At 37.7% G+C, this 21,314-nt stretch overlaps 1 protein-coding gene across 6 annotated transcripts in view; it reads right to left on the bottom strand.

The window, feature by feature from the left end:
* Window positions 1-21,006, bottom strand: part of CCDC90B (coiled-coil domain containing 90B) — a 45,480-nt gene extending 24,474 nt beyond the window's left edge. Inside the window, exons 1-3 of one of the 6 annotated variants that reach the window (XM_042957856.1) lie at window positions 20,470-21,006; window positions 17,685-17,804; window positions 15,436-15,539 (exon numbers count right to left, since the gene is read on the bottom strand). In XM_042957856.1, the coding sequence (XP_042813790.1) occupies window positions 15,436-15,539; window positions 17,685-17,804; window positions 20,470-20,569 (324 nt within the window). In that variant the 5' untranslated portion in view covers window positions 20,570-21,006. Of the gene's footprint in view, window positions 1-15,435; window positions 15,540-17,684; window positions 17,805-20,469 lie in introns of those variants that run through there. The other 5 variants (XM_042957855.1, XM_015536120.2, XM_007078970.3 and 2 more) reach the window with 5 other exon arrangements.
* Window positions 21,007-21,314: the final 308 nt, after the last annotated feature.

Here is a 21,314-nt window from a genome sequence, read left to right as displayed (position 1 = left end):
ACTGTGTGTTATGGACTGCCATAATCTCTGAACCTCTGCCACCGTGTGATCACACAAACGTTTTCTGGGGCAAGCTGGCTTCCAGCCATTGCTCAGTGAGACCCTCCCCAGAGAGTCGGTGGGGGTTTCCAAAGTGTGGGGTTTTGAAACACAACCCCATCTGAGATAAATCTCGAGAAGGAGTTTTGTCTCGCAGGCAGACAGCTTAGACAGGGTAGAGGCAGGGAGTGAACGAGACCTGAGACAAAGGAGCGGTGCTTGACTGTGGGTTGGTGAGATTGCGAAGTTCCTGAGCCAGAGATTAGGGCGCTGGGTGAAGTCAATTCCACCTCAACCGCACATGCACAGGTACACAAACACACAGATCCAGCCCAGCAAGCTAAGCAGCACCATCTAGTGGAGAACGGAGCTGTTACACCAAGCCCTGCCCAACTGTGCCCTCCAAGCACATCCCCTAGAAGACCAGCACAAGTCACTCCACCTGCTTAGTATATGGACTATAGAGTGCTTCATAGTTTCAGTTCTAGGGGAAAGTGGATATAAATTCTTTTGGGTTTCATTCTATTTGGTGGCTCATTTGTTTGCTCATTTTCTTTACTTCAGTTTTCTTTTTTTAATCTCTTGGATACAGAGAAAAAATTTATTTACACTTTTTTCCCCCCTTTCCTTTTCCTTTATTTTCTACATTCTATAAAGTTTCTTTCAACAAGGAGACTGAAACAAACCTAGGATATGGCTTCCTTTGATTTTGTTTTGTTTTGTTTATAATTTTTATTTTATTAATTTTTATCCTTCCTCCAAAATGAAAAAAACAAAGGAATTCACCCCAAAAGAAAGAATGGGAAGAAATGACAGCCAGGGATTTAATCAACACAGACATAAGTAAGATGTCTGTACTAGAATTTAGAACCACGATAATAAGAATACTAACTCAGGTTGAAAAAAGCAAAGACACCATAGAATGCACTTCTACAGAGATAAAAAAATAAAATCTAGTTAGGCCAAAATTAAAAATGCTATAACCGAGATGCATTCTTCAATGGATGCCACAATGGCAACGATGGACAAAGCAGAACAGCGAATCGGCAATATAGATGGTAAAATTATGGAGAATAATGAGGTAGATAAAGAGTGAAACAAAGCAAAAGATCACAATATAGGACTTAGAGAACTCAGGGATTCATTAAAAAGGAATAACATCTAAACCATAGAAGTCCCAGAAGAGGAAGAGAGAGCAAAAGGGACAGAAGGTTTATGTGAGCAAATTATAGAGGAAAACTTGCCTAATCTGGGGAAGCACACAGACATCAAAACCCAGGAAGCACAGAGAACTCCCATTAGATTCAACAAAAACCCATCACCAAGGCATATCATACTCAAATTCACAAAATACACAAGACAAGGAAAGAATTATGAAAACAGCAAGGGGGAAAAAAAACATCCTTAATCTATAAGGGAAGACAGATCAGGTTCACAGCAGACCTATCCACAGAAACTTGACAGGCCAGAAAGGAATGGCAGGATATACTCAACATGCTGAATCGGAAAAACATGCAGCCACGAATTCTTTATCCAGCAAGACTATCATTCAAAACAGCAGGAGAGAGAAATAATTTCCCAAACAAAAACTAAAGGTGTCCATGACCATTAAACAGTCCTGCAAGAAATTTTAAGGGGGACACTTTGAGTGGAAAAAAGACAAAGAAGACCAGAAGCAACAAAGACTAGAAAGGACCAGAGAACATCACCAGAAACACCAACTCTACAGGCAACACAATAGCACTAAATGATTATCTTTCAGTACTCACTCTAAATGTCAATGCACTAAATGCTCCAATCAAAAGATGTATGAGAATGAATAAGAAAACAAGACCCATCTATATGCTGCTTACAAGAGACTCATTTTAGACATAAAGACACCTTCAGATTGAAAATAAGGGGATGGAGAACTGTCTATACTAATGGTCATCAAAAGAAAGCTGCAGTAGCCATACTTCTATCAGACAAACTAGATTTTATTTTAATGTGTTTTAATGTTTATTTATTTTTAAGAGAGAGCGTGAGTGGGGGAGGGGCAGAGAGCGAGAGGGAGACAGAATCTGAAGCAGGCTCCAGGCTCTGAGCCGTCAGCACACAGCCCGATGTGAGGCTCAAACTCATGAACTGCAAGATCGTGACCTGAGCTGAAATCAGATGCTTAACCAAATGAGCCACTGAGGTGCCCCCAGACAAACTAGATTTTAAACCAAAAGAGTGTAACAAGAAATGAAGAAGGGCATTATATCATAATGAAGGGGATCTATCCACAAGAAGATATAACAATTGTATTTATTTATGCCCCCAACGTGGAGGCACCCAAATATATAAAGTAATCACAAACATAAACTAATTGATAATAATACTATAATCGTAGGGGACTTCAATACCCCACTGACAACAATGGACAGATCATATAGGCAGAAAATGAACAAGGAAACAATGGCTTTGAGTGACACACTGGACCAGATGAAATTAACAGATATATTCAGAACATTTCATTGTAAAACAACAGAATACACATTTTCTGGAGTGCACATGGGACATTCTCCAGAATAGATCACATCCTGGGTCATAAATCAGCCCTCAACAAGTACACAAAGATCAAGATCATACCTAGCATATTTTCAGACCTCATCACTATGAAACTGGAAATCATCCACAAGAAAAAATTTGAAAAGACCATGAATACTTGGAGATTAAAGAACATCCTACTAAGGAATGAATGGGTTAACCAAGAAATTAAAGAGGAAATTAAAAAGTAAATGGAAGTGAATGAAAATGAAAACACGACTGCCCAAAACCTCTGGGATGCAGCAAAGGCAGTCATAAAAGGGAAGTATATAGCAATCTAGGCCTTCCTAAAGGGGGAAGCAAGGTCTCAAATACACAACCTTATGCCTAAAGGAACTGGAAAAGGAACAGCAAATAAAGCCAAGAACCAGCAGAAGAGAAACAATAAAGATTAGAACAGAAGTCAAGGATATCAAAATAAAAAAAAAACAACAGGTCAACAAAACCAGGAGCTGGTTCTTTGAAACAATTAACAAAATTGTTAATCTAGCCAGATGGATCAAAAAGAAAAAGGAAAGGACCCAAATAAATAAAATCATGAATGAAAATAGAGAAATCACAACCAATAGCAGAGAAATATAAACAATATTAAGAGAATTTTTTGAGCAATTATATGCCAACAAATTGGGCAATCTGGAAGAAATGGACAAATTCCTAAGAACATATAAATTACCAAAACTGAAACAGGAAGAAACAAAAATTTTTTAACAGGTCCATACCCAGTAAAGAAATGGAATCGGCAATCAAAAATCTCCCAACAAACAAAAGTCCAGGGCCAGATGGCTTCCCAGGGGAATCTACCAAACATTTAAAGAAGAGTTAACACCTATTCTTTTGAAGCTGTTCCAAAAATACAAATGGAAGGAAAACTTCCAAACTCATTCTATGAAGCCAGTTTTACCTTGATTCCAAAACCAGACAAAGACCCCACTAAGGAGAAATACAGACCAATTTCTCTGATGAACATGTATACAAAAATTCAACAAAATACTAGCAAACCGGATCTAACAATACATTAAAAGAATTATTTACCACCATCAAGTGGAATTCATTCCTGGGATGCAGGGCTGGTTCAATATCTGCACGTCAATCAATGTGATACATCACATTGATACAAGAAAGGTTAAGAACCACATGATCTCAACAGATGCAGAAAAAGCATCTGACAAAATACAGCATCCTTTCTTGATTAAAACCCTTAAGAAAGTAGGGATAGAAGGAACATACCTCAAGATCATGAACACCATATACAAAAGACCCATTGCTAATATCATCCTCAATGGGGAAAAACCAAGAGCTTTCCCTCTATAGTCAGGAACACGTCAAGGACGTCCACTCTCACCACTGTTATCCAACATAGTGCTGGAAGTCCGGCCTCAGCAATCAGACAACACAAATAAATAAAAAGCATCCAACTCAGCAAGGAGGAAGTCAAACTTTTGCTCTTCGCAGATGACATAATACTCTATGTGGAAAACCTGAAAGACTCCACCAAAAAACCCCAAAAATAAATAATCCAGTGAAGAGATGGGCAAAAGGCATGAACACTTTTCAAAGGAAGACATCCAGATGGCTAACAGACATATGAAAAGATACTCAGCCTCATGTAGAACTGATACATGAATTCAGCAAAGTAACAGAAATAGGTTGTATTTCTATATACCAATAATGAAACAACAGAAATAGAAATTGAGGAATTGATCCCATTTACAACTGTGGTAAGAACCATAAGACACCTAACCAAAAAAGTGAAAGATCTATACACTGAAAACTATAGAAAGCTTATGAAATGGAAAAACATTCCATGCTCATGGATTGGAAGATCAAATATTGTTAAAATGTCTATACTACCCAAAGCAATCTACATATTCAATGCAATCCCTATCAAAGTAACACCAGCCTTATTCACAGAGCTAGAAAAAATAATCCTAAAATTTGTATGGAACTAGAAAAGACCCTGAATAGCCAAAGCAATCCTGGAAAAGAAAACCAAAGCTAGAGGCATCACAATTCCGGACATCAAGCTGTATTACAAAGCTGTAATCATCAAGACAGTATAGTACTGGCACAAGAACGGACCCACAGATCAATGGAACAGAAAAGAGAATCCAGAAATGGACCCACAAACATATGGCCAGCTAATCTTTGACAAAGCAGCAAAGAATATCCAATGGAAAAAAGTCTCTTTAGCAAATGGTGCTGGGAAAACTGGACAGTGACATGTAGAAGAATGAACCTGGACCACTCTCTTATACCATACACAAAAATAAACTCAAAATGGATGAAAAGACCTAAACATAAGACAGGAAGCCATCAAAATCCTAGAGGAGAGAACAGGCAACAACCTCTTTGACCTTAGCTGCAGCAACCTCTTACTTGACCTATCTCTAGAGGCAAAGGTAAACAAAAACAAAAATGAACTATTGGGAGCTCATCAAAATAAAAAGATTCTGCACAGTGAAGGAAACAATCAGCAAAACTAAAAGCAACCAATGTAATGGGAGAAGACATGTGCAAGTGACACATCTGATAAAGGGCTAGTATCCAAAATCTATAAAGAACTTATCAAACTCAACACCCCAAAAATAAATAATCCAGTGAAGAGATGGGCAAAAGGCATGAACACTTTTCAAAGGAAGACATCCAGATGGCTAACAGACACATGAAAAGATGCTCAACATCACTCATCATCAGAGAAATACAAATCAAAACCACAATGAGATACCACCTCATCATACCCGTCAGAATGGCTAAAATTAACAACTCAGGGAACAACAGATGTTGGCGAGGATGTGGAGAAAGGGGAACCTTTTTGCATTGCTGGTAGGAATGCAAAGTGGTACAGTCACTCTGGAAAATAGTATAGAGGTTCCTCAAAAAATTAAAAATAGAACTAGCCCTAGACCCAGCAACTGTACTACTAGGTATTTATCCAAAGGAGACAGGAGTGGTGATTTGAAGGGGCACATGCACCCCAGTGTTTATAGGAGCGCTATTGACAACAGCTAAATTATGGAAAGAGTCCAAATGTCCATTGACTGATAAATGGATAAAGATGTGGTATATATATATATGTATATATAATTATATACGTAATAGAATATTACTTGGGTGATCAAGAAAAATGAAATCTTGCCATTTGCAACAATGTGGATGGAACTAGAATATATTATGCTAAGTTAAATGAGTCAGAAAAAGACAAATATTCTATAATTTCACTAATATGTGGAATTTAAGATACAAAAGAGATGAACATAGGGGAAGGGAAGCAGAAATAAGATTTTAAAAAGTAGGGGGAACAAACCATAAGAGACTCCTATATAGAGAACAAACAGGGTTGTTGGCAGGGTGTTGGGTGGGGGGAGGGAGGTTAACAAGGAGGTTAACAAAATGCTACTAAACAACAAATTTCTTCAATGAAATCAAAGAGGAAATAAAAAAAAAAATATACGGAGACAAACGAAAATGAAACACAATACTCCAAAGTCTGTGGGACACAGTGAAACAGTTCTAAGGAGATGCACAGTGAAACAGGCCTACCTCAAGAAACAAGAAAATTTCAAATAATCTCATCCTACACCTAAAGGAACTAGAAAAAAAACAAAAACAAAAACAAAATAAACCCGAAGTTGGTAGAAGGAAGAAAATAATAAAGATGAGAGTAGAAATAAAGGAAATACAGATTAAAAAACAATAGAAAAAGATTAATGAAACAAAAAACTGATTCTATGAAAAGATAAACAAAACTGATAAGCTTTTATCCAGATTCATTGTGAATAAAATAAAGGACACAAAATCAGAAATGAAACAGAAGTAACAACTGACACCACAGAAATAGAAAAGCGTATAACAGAATACTGCAGAAAGTTACATGCCAGCAAAGTGGACAACCTAGAAGAAATAGATAAATTCCTAGAAACTGATACAAACTTTCAAAACTAAACCAGGAAGTAACAGGAAATCTGAACTAGTAATGACACTGAACACATAATCAAAAAAAACCTCCCAATGAACAAAAGTCCAGAACTAGACAAATTCACAGATGAATTCTACCAAACATTTAAGGAAGAGTTAACAGCTCTTCTCAAAATATTCCAAAAAATAGATGACAGAAAACTTCCAAATTCATTCTATGAGGCCGGCATTACCCTGATACCAAAACCAAACAGACTTTACAAAAAACAAAAAACAAAAAACAAAAAAACCACAGGCCCATCTCTGATAAACACAGATACAAAATTCTCAACAAATATTACCAAACTTTGAACTGAACAATACATTAAAAGGATCATTTACCACCATCAAGTTGGATTTATTCTAGGGATGCAAGGATGGTTCAGTGTTCATAAACCAATTGGTGTGGTACATCACATTAACAATAGGAAGGGTAAAAACCATATAGTCATCTTAATAGATGCAAAATAAGTACTTCATAAAATACAACATCCATTCATGTAAATACTCTCAAAAAGAGTGGGTGCAGAAGGAATATAACTCAACATAATAAAAGCCACATATGAGAAACCGACAGCTAATGTCATACTCAATAGTGAAAAACAGAGAGCTCTTCTTCTAATATCAGGAACAAGATGAAGGTGCCCACTCTCACCAATTTTATTCAACATAGTACTAGAAGTTCTAGCCACAGCTATTAGGCAAGAAAAAGAAATAAAAGGCATAGAAATTGGTAAGGAAGAAGTACAATGGTCACTGTCTACAGATGACATGATACTATACATAGAACCCTAAGCCCTAAACACCAAAAAAAAAAAAAAAAAAACAACAAAACCCTATAATTCAGTTTTTATGTGAATTCAGAATATAACTGAATTTTTGGATTGAGTGTACTTAACAGTCTTTCTGCAGTGATCAAGTACAAGGCCCTGAGCCTCAAACCCATCTTTCATGACATCTTTGGGGTGGGGGTGGGGTCAACAATTGGATTAGGCTCAATGACGGAATGAGATGTTAATTTCACACACTAATCATAAAAACACCAAAATTTAGCATTTTGAATGTAGGATTAAATGGTATTGCCAGCATAAAACTTCCTTAAGCCACAATTTTAATTCACTGGTTATAGGTAAACTTAAAAATCTAATTTAAGAATATTATCAAAAATGTCAATAGCTTGGACTTTTGAGGAAGATGGCAGAATAGGCAGCCTTTAAATTTTCCTTGTCCCATGAATACAACTTGGTGACACTCACATCAATGCAAATAACCCAGAAAATGACCCAAGATTAGCAGAACTCCACAAGTAGCTGTAGAGAAGAAGCCACATCAAAGAGGGTAGAAAGGCACAGAAATTGTGGGGAGCTGAACCCCATGGGTCTGGCTGCCAGAGGAAGGGAGCTGTGAGGTGCAGAGAGGGGTGAGAAACAGAATATCACATCAGAGAACCTACACAGGGAAGACGAATCTCCACAGGATTTGGCTTTGAAAATGAGAGGGGCTAGATTTAGTGATTTCTTAACCAGGAGAACTTAAAGCCTACAACTTTAAAAATCCCTGAAAGCAGCAGAACGCGGAGTCCCACACTTAAATAGATAGCCCCAAAAAGCCCAGGAGATACAGCTTAGAAGCATCAGTTTGTTTAAAAAAAAAAAAAAAACAAAACCCTAAACACACACAATAAAAAAAAATGGCAGCAGTTTGAAAAATGAGAGCATTTGAGAAGGAGAGTTAGTAATCTGAGTTCCTTAAGGGACATCTCCAGGGAAAAAGGAGCTGGCATGTACCATTTCCCTCCACCAACCCCAGCACAATCACCCTTCCACTGGTGGGAACCAGCACCCGTGGGCATTCACTGCCTAATTTGCTTACACTGCACCACCCCAACCTTCTCCAGCTAAACCTGCCTCAATCCAGGTGCTAAAGGTCCTCTCCCCCAGAAGACTAGCACAAATCTTGCCAACAATGTGTTCCGACCACCGGTGGGGGATGTGTGCACCTTGTTAAAACTGCATCACCCACCCACGTGTGCTTTGTGGAATGTCCTTAAGCCAACTCCAGTACCCACAGCAGCTGCATACAAGAGGACCAGCCAGCTTGTTAAAAGTGAGCATCCCACCAACTACTCTCAAGAGCAGGAGATGTAGCTGAATTTCCTAACACACAGAAACAGACAGAGCTAGGTAAAGTGAAGAGACCAAACCAAATTAAAGAAAAGGACAAAATCACAGCAAGAGACTTAAGTAAAACAGAGATAAATAATGTGCCTGATAGAGAATTTAAAGTAATGACCACAAAGATACTCATGGGATTTGAGAAGAGTGGAGGACATCTGGGAGACCCTTAAAAACAAAAAAGAGCCACTCAGGGATGAAGAGCACAATAAATTTAAAACAAAAATACACTTGACAGGCTAAATAGCAGGCTAGAGGAATTAGAAGAATGAATTCATGGCCTGGAAAACAGAGTAAGAGAGAGTAATCAAGCTGAGCAAATATAAGAGACAAAAAAAAAAAAAAAATGCAAAATGAGAACAGATTTAGGGATCTCAGTGACTCCAACAAGTGTAATTTTCACAATACAGGGATCCCAGAGGAAGAACAGAGAAAAGGGGGCAGAAAATTTATTTTAAGAAATAATAGTTCAAAACTTCCCTAATCTGGGAAGGAAACAGATATCCAGATCCAGGAGGCACAGGGAACCCCCAACAAAATTAACCAAAGAAGGTGCACAAAAATACACATAGTAATTAAAACAACAAAAAGTAGTGATAAAGAATTTTAGGGATGCCTGGGTGGTTCATTCAGTTAAGTGTCTGATTCTTGATTTCAGCTCAGGTCATGATCTCAGGGCTATGGGACTGAGCCCTGCATCAGGCTCTGCATGGAGTATGAAGATTGAGATTCTATCTCCCTCTCTCTCTGTTCCTCTCCTGTGCTCATGTGTGCATGATCCCTCTCTCAAAAAAATTAAAAAAGTTAAAAAAAAAAAATTTAAACACAGTAAAAGACAGTTACATAAATGGGAAACCCCATAAGGCTATCAGTGCATTTTTCAGCAGAAACTTTGCAGGTCAGAAGGGAGTGGCATGATATGTTCAAAGTGCTGAAAAGAAAAAAGTCTTGCATCCACGAATATTCTATCCAGCAAGGCAATCATTTAGAATAGGAGATATGGTTTCTCAAAAAAAAAAAAAAAAAAAAAAAAAAAAAAAAAGTAAAGGAGTGAACGACCACTAACCCAGCCCTATAAGAATTATTAAAGGGGACTAAATGAAGGAATGTATAAAAAGCAGGAAACGCAAAAGAAGTGAAAATAAGTGTATCAGTAAAAATCAGTCAAGGAAATCACAAAATAAAAGGATGCAAAATAGGACATCAATACATAAAATGTGGGTGGGCAGGGGTGTAAAGAATGGGTTCAAACTTATGAGAACATCAACTTCACATGGAGATGTTATATACAAACCTAATGGTATACAAAGAAATCAAAACCAGTAACAGATATGTAAAGACTAAAGAGAAAGGAGTTCAACTTTACCACTAAAGAAAGCCAGCAAACTGTGAAAGAGAACAAGAAGAGGATAAGAGAAAAAGTACAAAAAACAACCACAAAAAAGTAACAAAATGTCAATAAATACATATTTATCAATAATTACTTTAAATGTAAATGAACTAAGTGCTCCAATCAAAAGATATGGGGTGACAACATGGATAGAAAAGACCCATTTATATGTTGCCTACACAAGACTTGTTTCAGATCTAAAGACACCTGCAGATTGAAAGTGAGGGACAAAGAAACATTTACCATGTAAAGGATATCAAAAGAATGCTGAAGTAACAACATTTATACTGGATCAAATAGAATTTAAAACAAAGATGGTAATAAGAAACAAAGAAGAACACAATATTGTAATAAAAGGGACTATCCAACAAGAAAATATAACAACTGTAAATATGGACCCAACATGGTGGCACCCAAATACATAAAACAGTTAACAACAAACACATAGGAACTAATCAGTAGTAATACAATAACAGTAAGGGACTTTAACACCCCACTTCACCCCACTTACATCAATGGTCAGATCATCCATACAGAAAATCAACAAGAAAACAGTGGCTTTGAATGACACAGTGGACCAGATGGATTTAACAGATATATTCAGAACATTCAACCTTAAAATAGAAGAATACACATTCTTTTCAAGTGCACGTGAACATTTTCTAGAAGAGATCACATATTAGGCCACACAACAAGTCTCAACAAATTAAAAAAAAAAAAGTCATTCTATGTATCTTTTCGGACTATAATGCCACGAAACTAGAAATCAACCACAAGAAAAAAATATGGAAAGAGCACAAATACACAGAGGTTAAATAACATGCTACTAAACAATGAATTGATAAACCTAGAAATCAAAGATGAAATAAAAAATTATATGGAAACAAATGCAAATGAAAACACAAAGGTCCAAAATCTTTGGGATGTAGGAAAAGTGGTGTTAAGAAGGTAGTTTATAGCAATATAGACCTACCTCATAAAGCAAGAAAAATCTCAAATAAACAACCTAACCTCATACCTAACGCAGCTAGAAAAAGAACAAAACCTAAAACCAGCAGAAGAAAGGAAATAAAGATTAGAGCAGAAATAAATGACAAAGAATCTAAAAAACAAACAAAAAAAACCAAAACAAAACAAAAAACCCCAATGAACGAGATCAATGAAACAAACCAACAGTTGGTTCTTTGAAAAGATCAACAAAACTGATAAGTCTCTAGCCAGACTCATTAAAATAAAAAGACTGAAATAAACAAAATCACCAGTGAAAGAAGAAAATTAACCCACAGAAATACAAACAAATGTAAGAGAATATTGTGAAAAATTATATGCCAACAAACTGGACAACCTACAAGAAATGGATAAATTCCTAGAAACAAATCATCACCAAAACTGAAGCAGGAATAGAAAATCTGAACAGACCAATTACCAGTAATGAAATTGAATCAGTAAGCAAAAACTCCCAACAAAAATCTAGCACCAGATGGCTTCACAGGTGAATTCTACCAAACATTTCAAGAATTAATATCTACTCTTCTTAAACTATTCCAAAAAACAGAAGAGGGAGGAAAACTTCCAGATTCATTCTAGGAGGCTAGCATTACACTGATAACTAAAACTAGATAAAGATATCATAAATAAAGAGAACTAGAGACCAGTATCTCTGATGAACATAGATACAAAAACCCTCAACAAAAATATTAGCAAACTGAATCCAACAATATATTAAAAATATCACTGACCACAATCAAGTGGGATTGATTCCCAGGATGCAAGGCTGGTTCAATATTTGCAAATCAATCAACATGAAACATCACATTAATAATAAAAAAAAGGATAAAGACCATATGATCATTTTGATAGATGCAGAAAAAGCATTCAAGATGGTACAACATCCATTCATGATAAAAACCGTCAAAAAAGTAGGTTTGTTTGTTTGTTTAGAGAGTGCAAGCAGGGGAGAGGCAGAGGGAAAGAGAATCTTAAGTGGGCTCTGTTCCTGACGTGGGATCATGACCTTACCTGAAATCATGAGTTGGATGCTTAACCGACTGAGCCACCCAGGTGCCCCAACAAAATAGGTTTAGAGAGAACATAATAAGGGCCTTTATGACAAACCCACAGCCAACTTCATACACAATGGAGAAAAATTGAGAGCTCTTCCCCAAAGGTCAGGAACAAGACAAGAATGTCTACTCTCACCAGTTTTATTCAACACAGTACTGGAAGCTCAAATCACAGCAATCAGACAACAAAAAGAAATAAAAGGCATCCAAATCAGTAAGGTAGAAGGAAAACTTTCCCTATTTGTACATGACATGATACTATATATAGAAAACGCTAAAGATTCCACCAAAACCCACCAGAACTGATAAATGAATTCAGTAAAATTATAGGATACAAAATCAATGTATAGAAATCTGTTGCACTCTATATACTAATAATCAAACAGTAGAAAGAGAAATTAATAATCCCACTTACAATTGCACCAAATATAATAAAATACCTAGAAATAACTTTAATCAAGAAGGTAAAAGACCTGTACTATGAAAACTCCAAAACAATGATAAAAGAAACTGAAGACAACACTAAGAAATGCAAAGATATTCCATGCTCATGGACTGGAAGAACAAATACTGTTAAAATGTCTATACTACCCAAAGCAATCTACAGATTTAATGTAACCCTATCAAAATACCAACAGCATTTTTCACAGAACTAGAACAAACCACCTTAAAATTTGTATGGAATGACAAAAGACCTCGAACGGTCATAGCAGTTTTGAAAAAGAAAAACAGAACTGGAGGTATCACAATTCTGGACTTCAAGTTATATTACAAAGCTGTAGTAATCAAAGCAGTATGGTATTGTCCCCAAAATAGAACAGAATAGAAAGCCCAGAAATAAACCCACAATTATATGGTCAATTAATCTTTCACACAGGAGGAAAAGAATATGCAATGGGAAAAAGACAGCCTCTTCAACAAATGGTGCTGGGAAAACCGGAAAGCTACCTGCAAAATAAAGAAAGTAGACCACTTTCCTACACCATACCAAAAATAAACTCAAAATAAGTTAACCACATAAATATGAGACCTGAAACTGAAAAGTCCTGTAAGAGAGCACAGGCAGTAATTTCTCTGACATTAGCAGTAGCAACATTTTTCTAGATATGTCTTCCAAGGCAAGGGAAGTAAAAAAAAAAAAAAAAAAAAAAAACTACTGGGAGTACATAAAAATAAAAAGCTTCTGCAGCACAAAGGAAACAATCAACAAAACTAAAAGGCAACCTATGAAATGGGAGAAGATACTTGCAAATGACACATCTGATAACAGCTTAGTATCCAAAATATATAAAGAATTTACACAACTCAACACCAAGAAAACAAATAATCCAATTAAAAAATGGGCAGAAGACATGAACAGACATTTCTCCAAAGTAGATATACAGATGGCTAACAGACACATGAAAAGATGCTCAATCAGCATCAGTCCTTGTTAGGGAAATGCAAATTAAAACTACAATGAGATTTCACCTCACATACTTGTTAGAATGGCTAAAATCAACAACAGAAGAAACAACACATGTTGGCGAGGATGTGGAGAAAAAGAACTCTCCTGAACTGTTGGTGGGAATGCAAACTGGTGTAGCCACTATAAAAAACAGTAGGGAGGGTCCTCAAAAAATGAAAAATAGCCTATAACCTAGTAATTGCACTACTGGGTATTTAACTCAAAAGATACAAAAACACTTATTCAAGGGGCACCTGGGTGGCTCAGCTGGTTAAGCATCCAACTTTGGCTCAGATCACGGTCTCATGGTTTGTTGAGTTCGACCCCACATCAGGCTCTGTGCTGACAGCTCAGAGCCCAGAGCCTGCTTTGGCTACTGTGTCTTCCTCTCTCTGCCCCTCCCCGGCTCACACTTTGTCTCTCAAAAATAAACAAACATTAAAAAAATATATTTAAAAAACAAACAAAAACACTTATTCAAAGGGATGCATACACCCCTATGTTTATTGCAGTATTATATACAATAGTCAAATTATGGAAGCAGCTCAAGTGTTCATCGAATGATGAATGGATACAGATGTGGTATATATACACAATAGAGTATTATTCAGCCATAAAAAAGAATGAAACCATGCCATTTGCAATAACATGGAGGGAGGCAGAGACTACAATGCTAAGTAAAATAGTTAGAGAAAGACAAATACCTTATGATTTCACTCAGATGTGGAATTTAAGAAACAAATAGACAAAGGTAAAAAAAGAGAGACACAAACCAAGAAACAGACTTATAAAAAAAACTGTATAGTGACAGATAGTGACTACATATATCATGGGGGAAGCACTGAGTAATGTATAGAATTGGTGTATCACTACTTTGTACATTGGAAATTAATGCAACGTTGTATTAACAGTGCATCACTTGGGAGAGGAATAAAAAAAGAAGGAAAATCTTAATTCCTAAGTAAAAATGAAGTATTTGTCAAGTCCAAGGGAAAAAAATATACATGTATGTGTGTGTGTATAAAATTACAGAAAGTAAACATTTTTAATCATAGTGATTAATTCACGATTATGAGTTTTATCAATTATATTCCACAGTCAAGCTCATTTAGCTTATTCTATGTTTTATATAAAATTATTCTTTTTCTCCACAGCACCACAATGACAACTGTAAAAAATTAATCTGATTCTTTCCTCAGTGGCAAAGTAGAATAATTCTATCTACTTTGCAAGGTTGTTAGAGGGATTACATAAGATAATATGTGAGAAACCCACAGCCCTGTGCATCTCTCACTGTAAGTTCTTAGTAAACGGCATTATCTGACTTTAAGAATTTGTGTATCCAAATTTAAAGCATCTTAATGAAATCCTTTCCAGCCATGTTTAATTAAGTCTCTTCCGTTTGTGAAAATTAACCAGAACATACACCTGACTGCAGTTAAATGTTTTTATCTAATAGGTTAGCTTTTCTACTGTGGTAGGTATTCTGTGGAGAAGAAGTTGTTTCACTCATCACCTACCACCACCTCAAATAATTCAAATAATATATAATTATCTCACACAATGAAAGCTTTGACAAAATTTCATTCTCTGTGTGACCATAATTTTATTATGACTCTTCTAACTCCTCAATCTCTTTAGATACTAACTTTACTGAAGAGTTTTGCTTTTGTTCTTTGGTCCCTTTGTAGAGAGAAAGATGCAAGTATGTTTGGCAGGTGGGTGGGTTGACAGAGATGCCATATGAAAAAGATTATCTAATGAAATGGTCACAATTGATAATAATGAAAATATTACCTGTTGAGCTCGAGTGACCATCTCCTTATAGATACTATCCAGGCTGACATTTGATAAAGTGGTTAATGCTGATACAATTGTTTCTGCTTGTGCTTTGTCAAATCCTGTAGAGAGCAAATACATATGTGTATATATATATATTTTTTTTTTTTAAATTTTTTTTTAACGTTTATTTTTGAGAGAGAGACAGAGCATGAACAGGGGAGGGTCAGAGAGAGAGGGAGACACAGACTCCAAAACAGGCTCCAGGGTCGGAGCCGTCAGCACAGAGCCATCAGCACAGAGCCCGACGCCGGGCTCCAACTCACAGACTGCGAGATCACGACCTGAGCCGAAGTGGGACGTGTACCGACTGAGCCACCCAGGCGCCCAACATATGTTTATATTTTTAAAAAATGATATCCATATCAACATAGACAGCTAGAATAACTTTCCTCATCATTTAAATTTTTTACTTTTAAAAAAAATATTTGTTTATTTTTGAAAGAGGGAGAGATAGAGCATGAGTGGGGAAAGAGGGAAAGAGGGAGGGAGGGAGGGAGGGAGGGAGGGAGGGAGACAGACAGACAGAAATCTGAAGCAGGCTCCAGGCTCTGAAGTGTCAGCACAGAGCCCAACGTGGGGCTCAAACTCACAAACCGTGAGATCATGACCTGATCCAAAGTCAGATGCTTAACCGACTGAGTCACGCAGGCACCCTTAAATTTTTTACTTTTTAAAAAATGGTTACAATAAAAAATTTCAGATTATGCTAAATTACTCTCTAAAAGCATTCTGCAATTTTAATTCCCACTGATCCATTTCCCCATATTTATATCAACACTGGATACTGCTAGTTTTTTTTTTTCAGTTTATAATTGGCATTAAAAAATGAAATGGCATAGCATTGTTATTTATACTTAAAATTTGCATTTCCTTAGTTAAGCACCTTACATATATTTATTGCCTATTTATATTTTTCTGTGTGCTATTTATGGCCTTTACCCATTTTCCTATAAGATACTGAACATTTCCTTATTGGTTCATATGAATTTTGTGTATTAAAGCAATAGGGTCATTATTATGTCTATTCCTAATATTTCTAACTTTACAGATGACACCCTTTGATATACAGATTTAAATATTTCAGTAGTCACATGTCAGTCTTTAGTTCACTGCTTTTGAGTTTTGTCTTGTTTCCTCAATCTAAAAGTCTTAAAGTATTCTAGCATTTTTTTTAACTTTTCCCTCATATTTTTACATTTGACTTTTTTTTTAATGTTTATTTATTTTTGACAGAGAGAGAGCGAGAGAGAGAGCATGAGTGGGGGAGGGACAGAGAGAGAGGGAGACACAGAATCCAAAGCAAGCTCCAGGCTCTGAGCTGTCAGCACACAGCCCGACATGGGGCTCCAACTCATGGACCGCGAGATCATGACCCGAGCCGAAGTCGGATGCTCAAGTGACTGAGCCACCCAGGTAACCCATCCATTTGACTTTTAATCAACCTGGAATTTATTTTTTCAAATGGCTAGTCATGTATCATATCAATTTATTAAATAGCCCTTCCTTTCTCTAATTTGTAATGCCTTATTGTTTGCTAAAAATATCTATGTTTACCTATCTGAATACAACTCTATTTTATTAACCAACTTTTCTTATTTTTTACACTGTATTTATTTTTGAGAGAGAGTGACAGCATGTGCATGAGCAGGGAAGGGGCAGAGAGAGAGGGGGACAGAAGATCCAAAGCAGGCTCTGTGGTGACAGCAGTGAGCCTGACATGGGGCTCGAACTCATGAACTGTGAGATCATGACCTGAGCTGAAGCTGGACACTTAACTGACTGAGTCACCTAGGTGCCCCATTTATCAACTTTTCTATTCCTGTATTATCACACAATTTAGTTTAAATTATTGTTTTGACAACTGGTTATTTTTTGTGCTTGTTCCTTTTTCTTTTTTGCTATTCCTAAGCAGTCCTTGTACTTACACATGAACTTTAGTATCAGCCTAGAAACTCTGCAGTTTTTTTCTACATAATTGAAATCATACTGCATATGTAATGTTATATGTTCTCTATCTTGAGTATTTCTCATTATCAGTAAATATTCTTCAAGCAATACCATTTTCATGACTGTAAAATATTCCACTGTATGGATAGCACTTGTATTTCAACTGATTCTTAATTGTCCATAATAATGATACTGTCTTGACTAGGTAATTTACTATGACTGTTGTTAAATTCTTTCAAGAGTTATCCGTTTCTTACCATGAGTTTCCAAATCCTGAACCAGTGCATGGGTATCAAACGTTAATTTCCTTTGTTCTAAAGGAGTTAGGTCCACTCGCCTCATATCATATCCTTCCTTGGTTGTGGTGGTGAAAAAGTCTGAAAAGAGAAGACAGGGTTTTTTCCTTGTAGGAACTAACACAAGTGTGCCACTTTAGCTTCTCAAGCATTTCTCTCATCTATTTACAATACAGTTCTAGCTCTTCTACTTAGGAATTCTGTAATTTCAAGGAAGAAAACGGGTTCCTCTGAGCCTTGGACTCTTTTATCTGAAAAGTGTCTAAAAGTACTCTGTACACGGCATTCAATAAATGCTTCCTTTCCTTCTTTCAGTATGATGTTTTATTTGTTAAGAGTCAGTAAAAAGTTGTAATGTAATATACATCAAAAGCTTTGGATATCACCGTCACGTCTCTCATTACTGGAAGAGTGGAAACCATCCAACTCTCCTAGGTGCTAAGATGTCTTTCACAGAGCTATGATAATTATTTATACCTACATCCTCATATAAAGTAGCTTTTTGAACTCCCACTCTCCTACATATCCAGCTTATTTCCATCACAGTCCTCAGTTCTAATCTGAACTCGTCTTGTTTGTCTCTCTGAACCAGACTACAAGCTCTAGGACACTTTGTGTTTTTCATCACTGTATCTTCGGTACCTAGAACGGTACTCAGCAAATAACTGGGTCACAATATTTTGTTGAATCAATCAATGAATCTGATTTTAAATCCTGGAGTATTTACTAGAGGCAACACAAAAGCCCTAGCAAATTTCTTATCTTTGAAATAAATGTATCATTTCAATAAATTCCCAATTTTTAACCTAGACACAGTACGGTCCTTTTCCATATATTGCTGGCGAATTTCATTAAAAAGTATTCTCTTTCAGCAAGAACTCTGTTTACATTCAACTTCATTACTATTACTATATTTAAGTAAAATAACAGCTAATTAGTATAATTATTAATTGAACACAAGGTACTGTACTAGATGTTTTATATACTACAAAGGCAAGGTGGCATTATCCATTTTAGATAAGGTAAGTGAACCTAAGGTAAAGCATTTTACCTCCAGTCACAGACTCATTAGTGAATTCAGACTCAGGTCTTCTGACTCCAAAGCTCAGGCTCTGTCACCCTATGCTGTCTCTCTTTTTTATCCCAAACCACTTAATATACGTAGGTACTTAAAAAGACACAGCTGCAATCTCAAGTATTGCTTTTCTGGTAGGTACTGTAGGGAAAATGCAATTCTTTCCTATATCCTTCCAGCAATATCCTTCCAGCCAACAGACACTTGAGCACCAGGTACAGAGGATGATGAGAAAACCAGACATAACTGATGTCTTTCCTGACTTTGTGGACTAGTAAGTGGGCAGGAAAGATAGGTTTAAAAACAGTATCTAAATATAAACTCTAAATTCAAATGATGAAAAAGTGATGCCCAGTCCTTTAGATCAATTTATTTAAATACTCAGATAAATTGTTTAGAGATAATGGGAATCAGATGTAACAGTGGATCAATTTTGAACACATACACACACATATTAGCACAGCAGTCAGCAATCTTTTTGGCTTTGAGTGCCATCTAGAAGAGTTCAGCAATGTGCCCGTGTGTCAATATTAGACCCGAGGAGGAAAAGAAAAAATTGGAGGAAAATGAGGGGCAGATTTCAGCAATATTTCCAGTAACAATTGTATTAGGATTGATTAGTACCTGAAGTTATCTCTCCTTGATTAGAAGTTTAGTATTTTATTCAAGGTTTACTCGGTGGCGGAGGCGAGAGGGTAATATTTATATGACATGATACTGCTTTCACACCTAATACTTATCCTTAAAATTCTCATGTTATGGATGAGGAAAACAGGCTCAGAAGTGCTAAGTAACTGCCTGAGATGTTATGGTCTCAGAGCTAGGCAGGTTAGTGCACAACTCCTCTGATTTCAGTCAACAAACATTTGAATGCCTTTCACAAAAGGCAGCTTCCTACTGAATATGGGAGAGACACCAAATACCTAACACAGCCACAATCTGCAGGGTGCAGCTGCAGTCTCCTGTCTCCCCTCTTTGGCTCTCTGCTCTTAAGGATTCTTTTAACTCTTTAATTCTCTGAATAACTTAAGAAAGCTCTCCTTTTCTTTGCCTGCTCATGTTTATCCTTCTGAGTTCAGTTTGAATGTCTCCTCCTCCAGAAAGCCTGCCCAGACTGTCTTACGTCAGGTGTTGCTTGTTCACAGGATCCTAGAACAGTTTTGCCACACCTCATGAATTACACATTTATATGACTGTTAACTGCTTACAGTTGGCCTGACCTGAAATGCATGCTGTGTCTACCAAAAACCTGGGTCCGAGACAGCATCCAAATAACAGCTTAAGTCTGAACAAGCCACGAAAGAAACCAGAACTCTCAGAACACAGATTACTCCAGACAGACCTCGGAGAGGTAGGGGATTGCCAGCCTCATTTGATAATAAAAAGGAACCAAGCGCTGAGAAAGAAAAGCCCGAGGGACTCTAGTGGTGGAGCCAGGTGGGAGCCCCAGGCTTTCACGGGCTCGCTCTCAAAAGAGGAGAAGCGGTTCTCTACTCAGTCCTGGCCCCTCCCGCCCCAATCTAAGCGGGCGAGATGCAGCGGCGGGGTCGCCAGCACCAGGGACTGGGAGGGGCGTGGCACTCTTGTCTACCGCTCGCGGGAGCAGGCACGAACCACCCGCAATATCCCCAAATAGCACGCAGGCATCGACACCAAGCCGTCTCGTCTCACCTCTCCGCAGGGCCGGCGAGAAACGCCCGCCGAGGATGGAAACCCGGCGGCCGGCACGGCCGTCAGAGCACAGGAGCCGCCAAACACTGCGACTCCACATTTCCTCTTTTCAGGCTGGCGGGTGGAGGTGAGAGGCTGGCTGAATCACGCTCAGGCTTTCGGGCAACGTAGTTCTGGCACCACGAGGATTCTGGGAAGTGTAGTTTTCGGCCTGCAGCAAAAGTCTTTCCCAGCGCAGATTCTAACCTCGGTACCGTTAAGACGGGCCTCTTTACAGACGGACCCACAGTTCGCGAGCATGGTTCACAGAGGCTCCGCTCCTTCCACCGCCCTTTCCCAACCGGCGCACGACGTTACCACTCTAAGAAAGCGGGACCTTGTTTGAGAACTTTCTGGCGCCCGTTTCCTAGCAATGAGGTACAGCTCAACAGCGGAAGTCCCCCGGGAAAACCCAGAGGCCATTACGCCCCTGGGTGTGAGATTGCGTCACACCCTACCGCCCAGCAACCTGGGACCTGAAATCCTCATCCGCTGAGTGTTCCGGGGAATCGCGCAGAAACCTGGGAAACGTAGTCCAGCGAGGTGCTCATTCTTGCTGCTTCATGGCCTACTCCTTTGCCCTCTTGTGCACAGGAGGACGAACTGCAGTTAGTTTAGTTACGGTCTTGAGGGAAACAATTTCTCCGTTTCCAGAGCGGTGCTGCTTTTCGTCACTTACCCTCTGAGACTTGTTACCTCAGACTTTGTTCCACACGGAAAAAATGTTAAAAGTAACAACACACAGTGATTCTGGGGTTCAAATATGTTGATATGTTCTTCGTAAATTCTAAAGTGGTACACAATGG

The sequence above is a fragment of the Panthera tigris genome, chromosome D1 (genome assembly GCF_018350195.1).
Source record: "Panthera tigris isolate Pti1 chromosome D1, P.tigris_Pti1_mat1.1, whole genome shotgun sequence".
Taxonomy (NCBI): Eukaryota; Metazoa; Chordata; class Mammalia; order Carnivora; family Felidae; genus Panthera; species Panthera tigris.
Note: the sequence above shows the minus strand (reverse complement) of the source record. Positions and strands in the feature narration are given on the sequence as shown.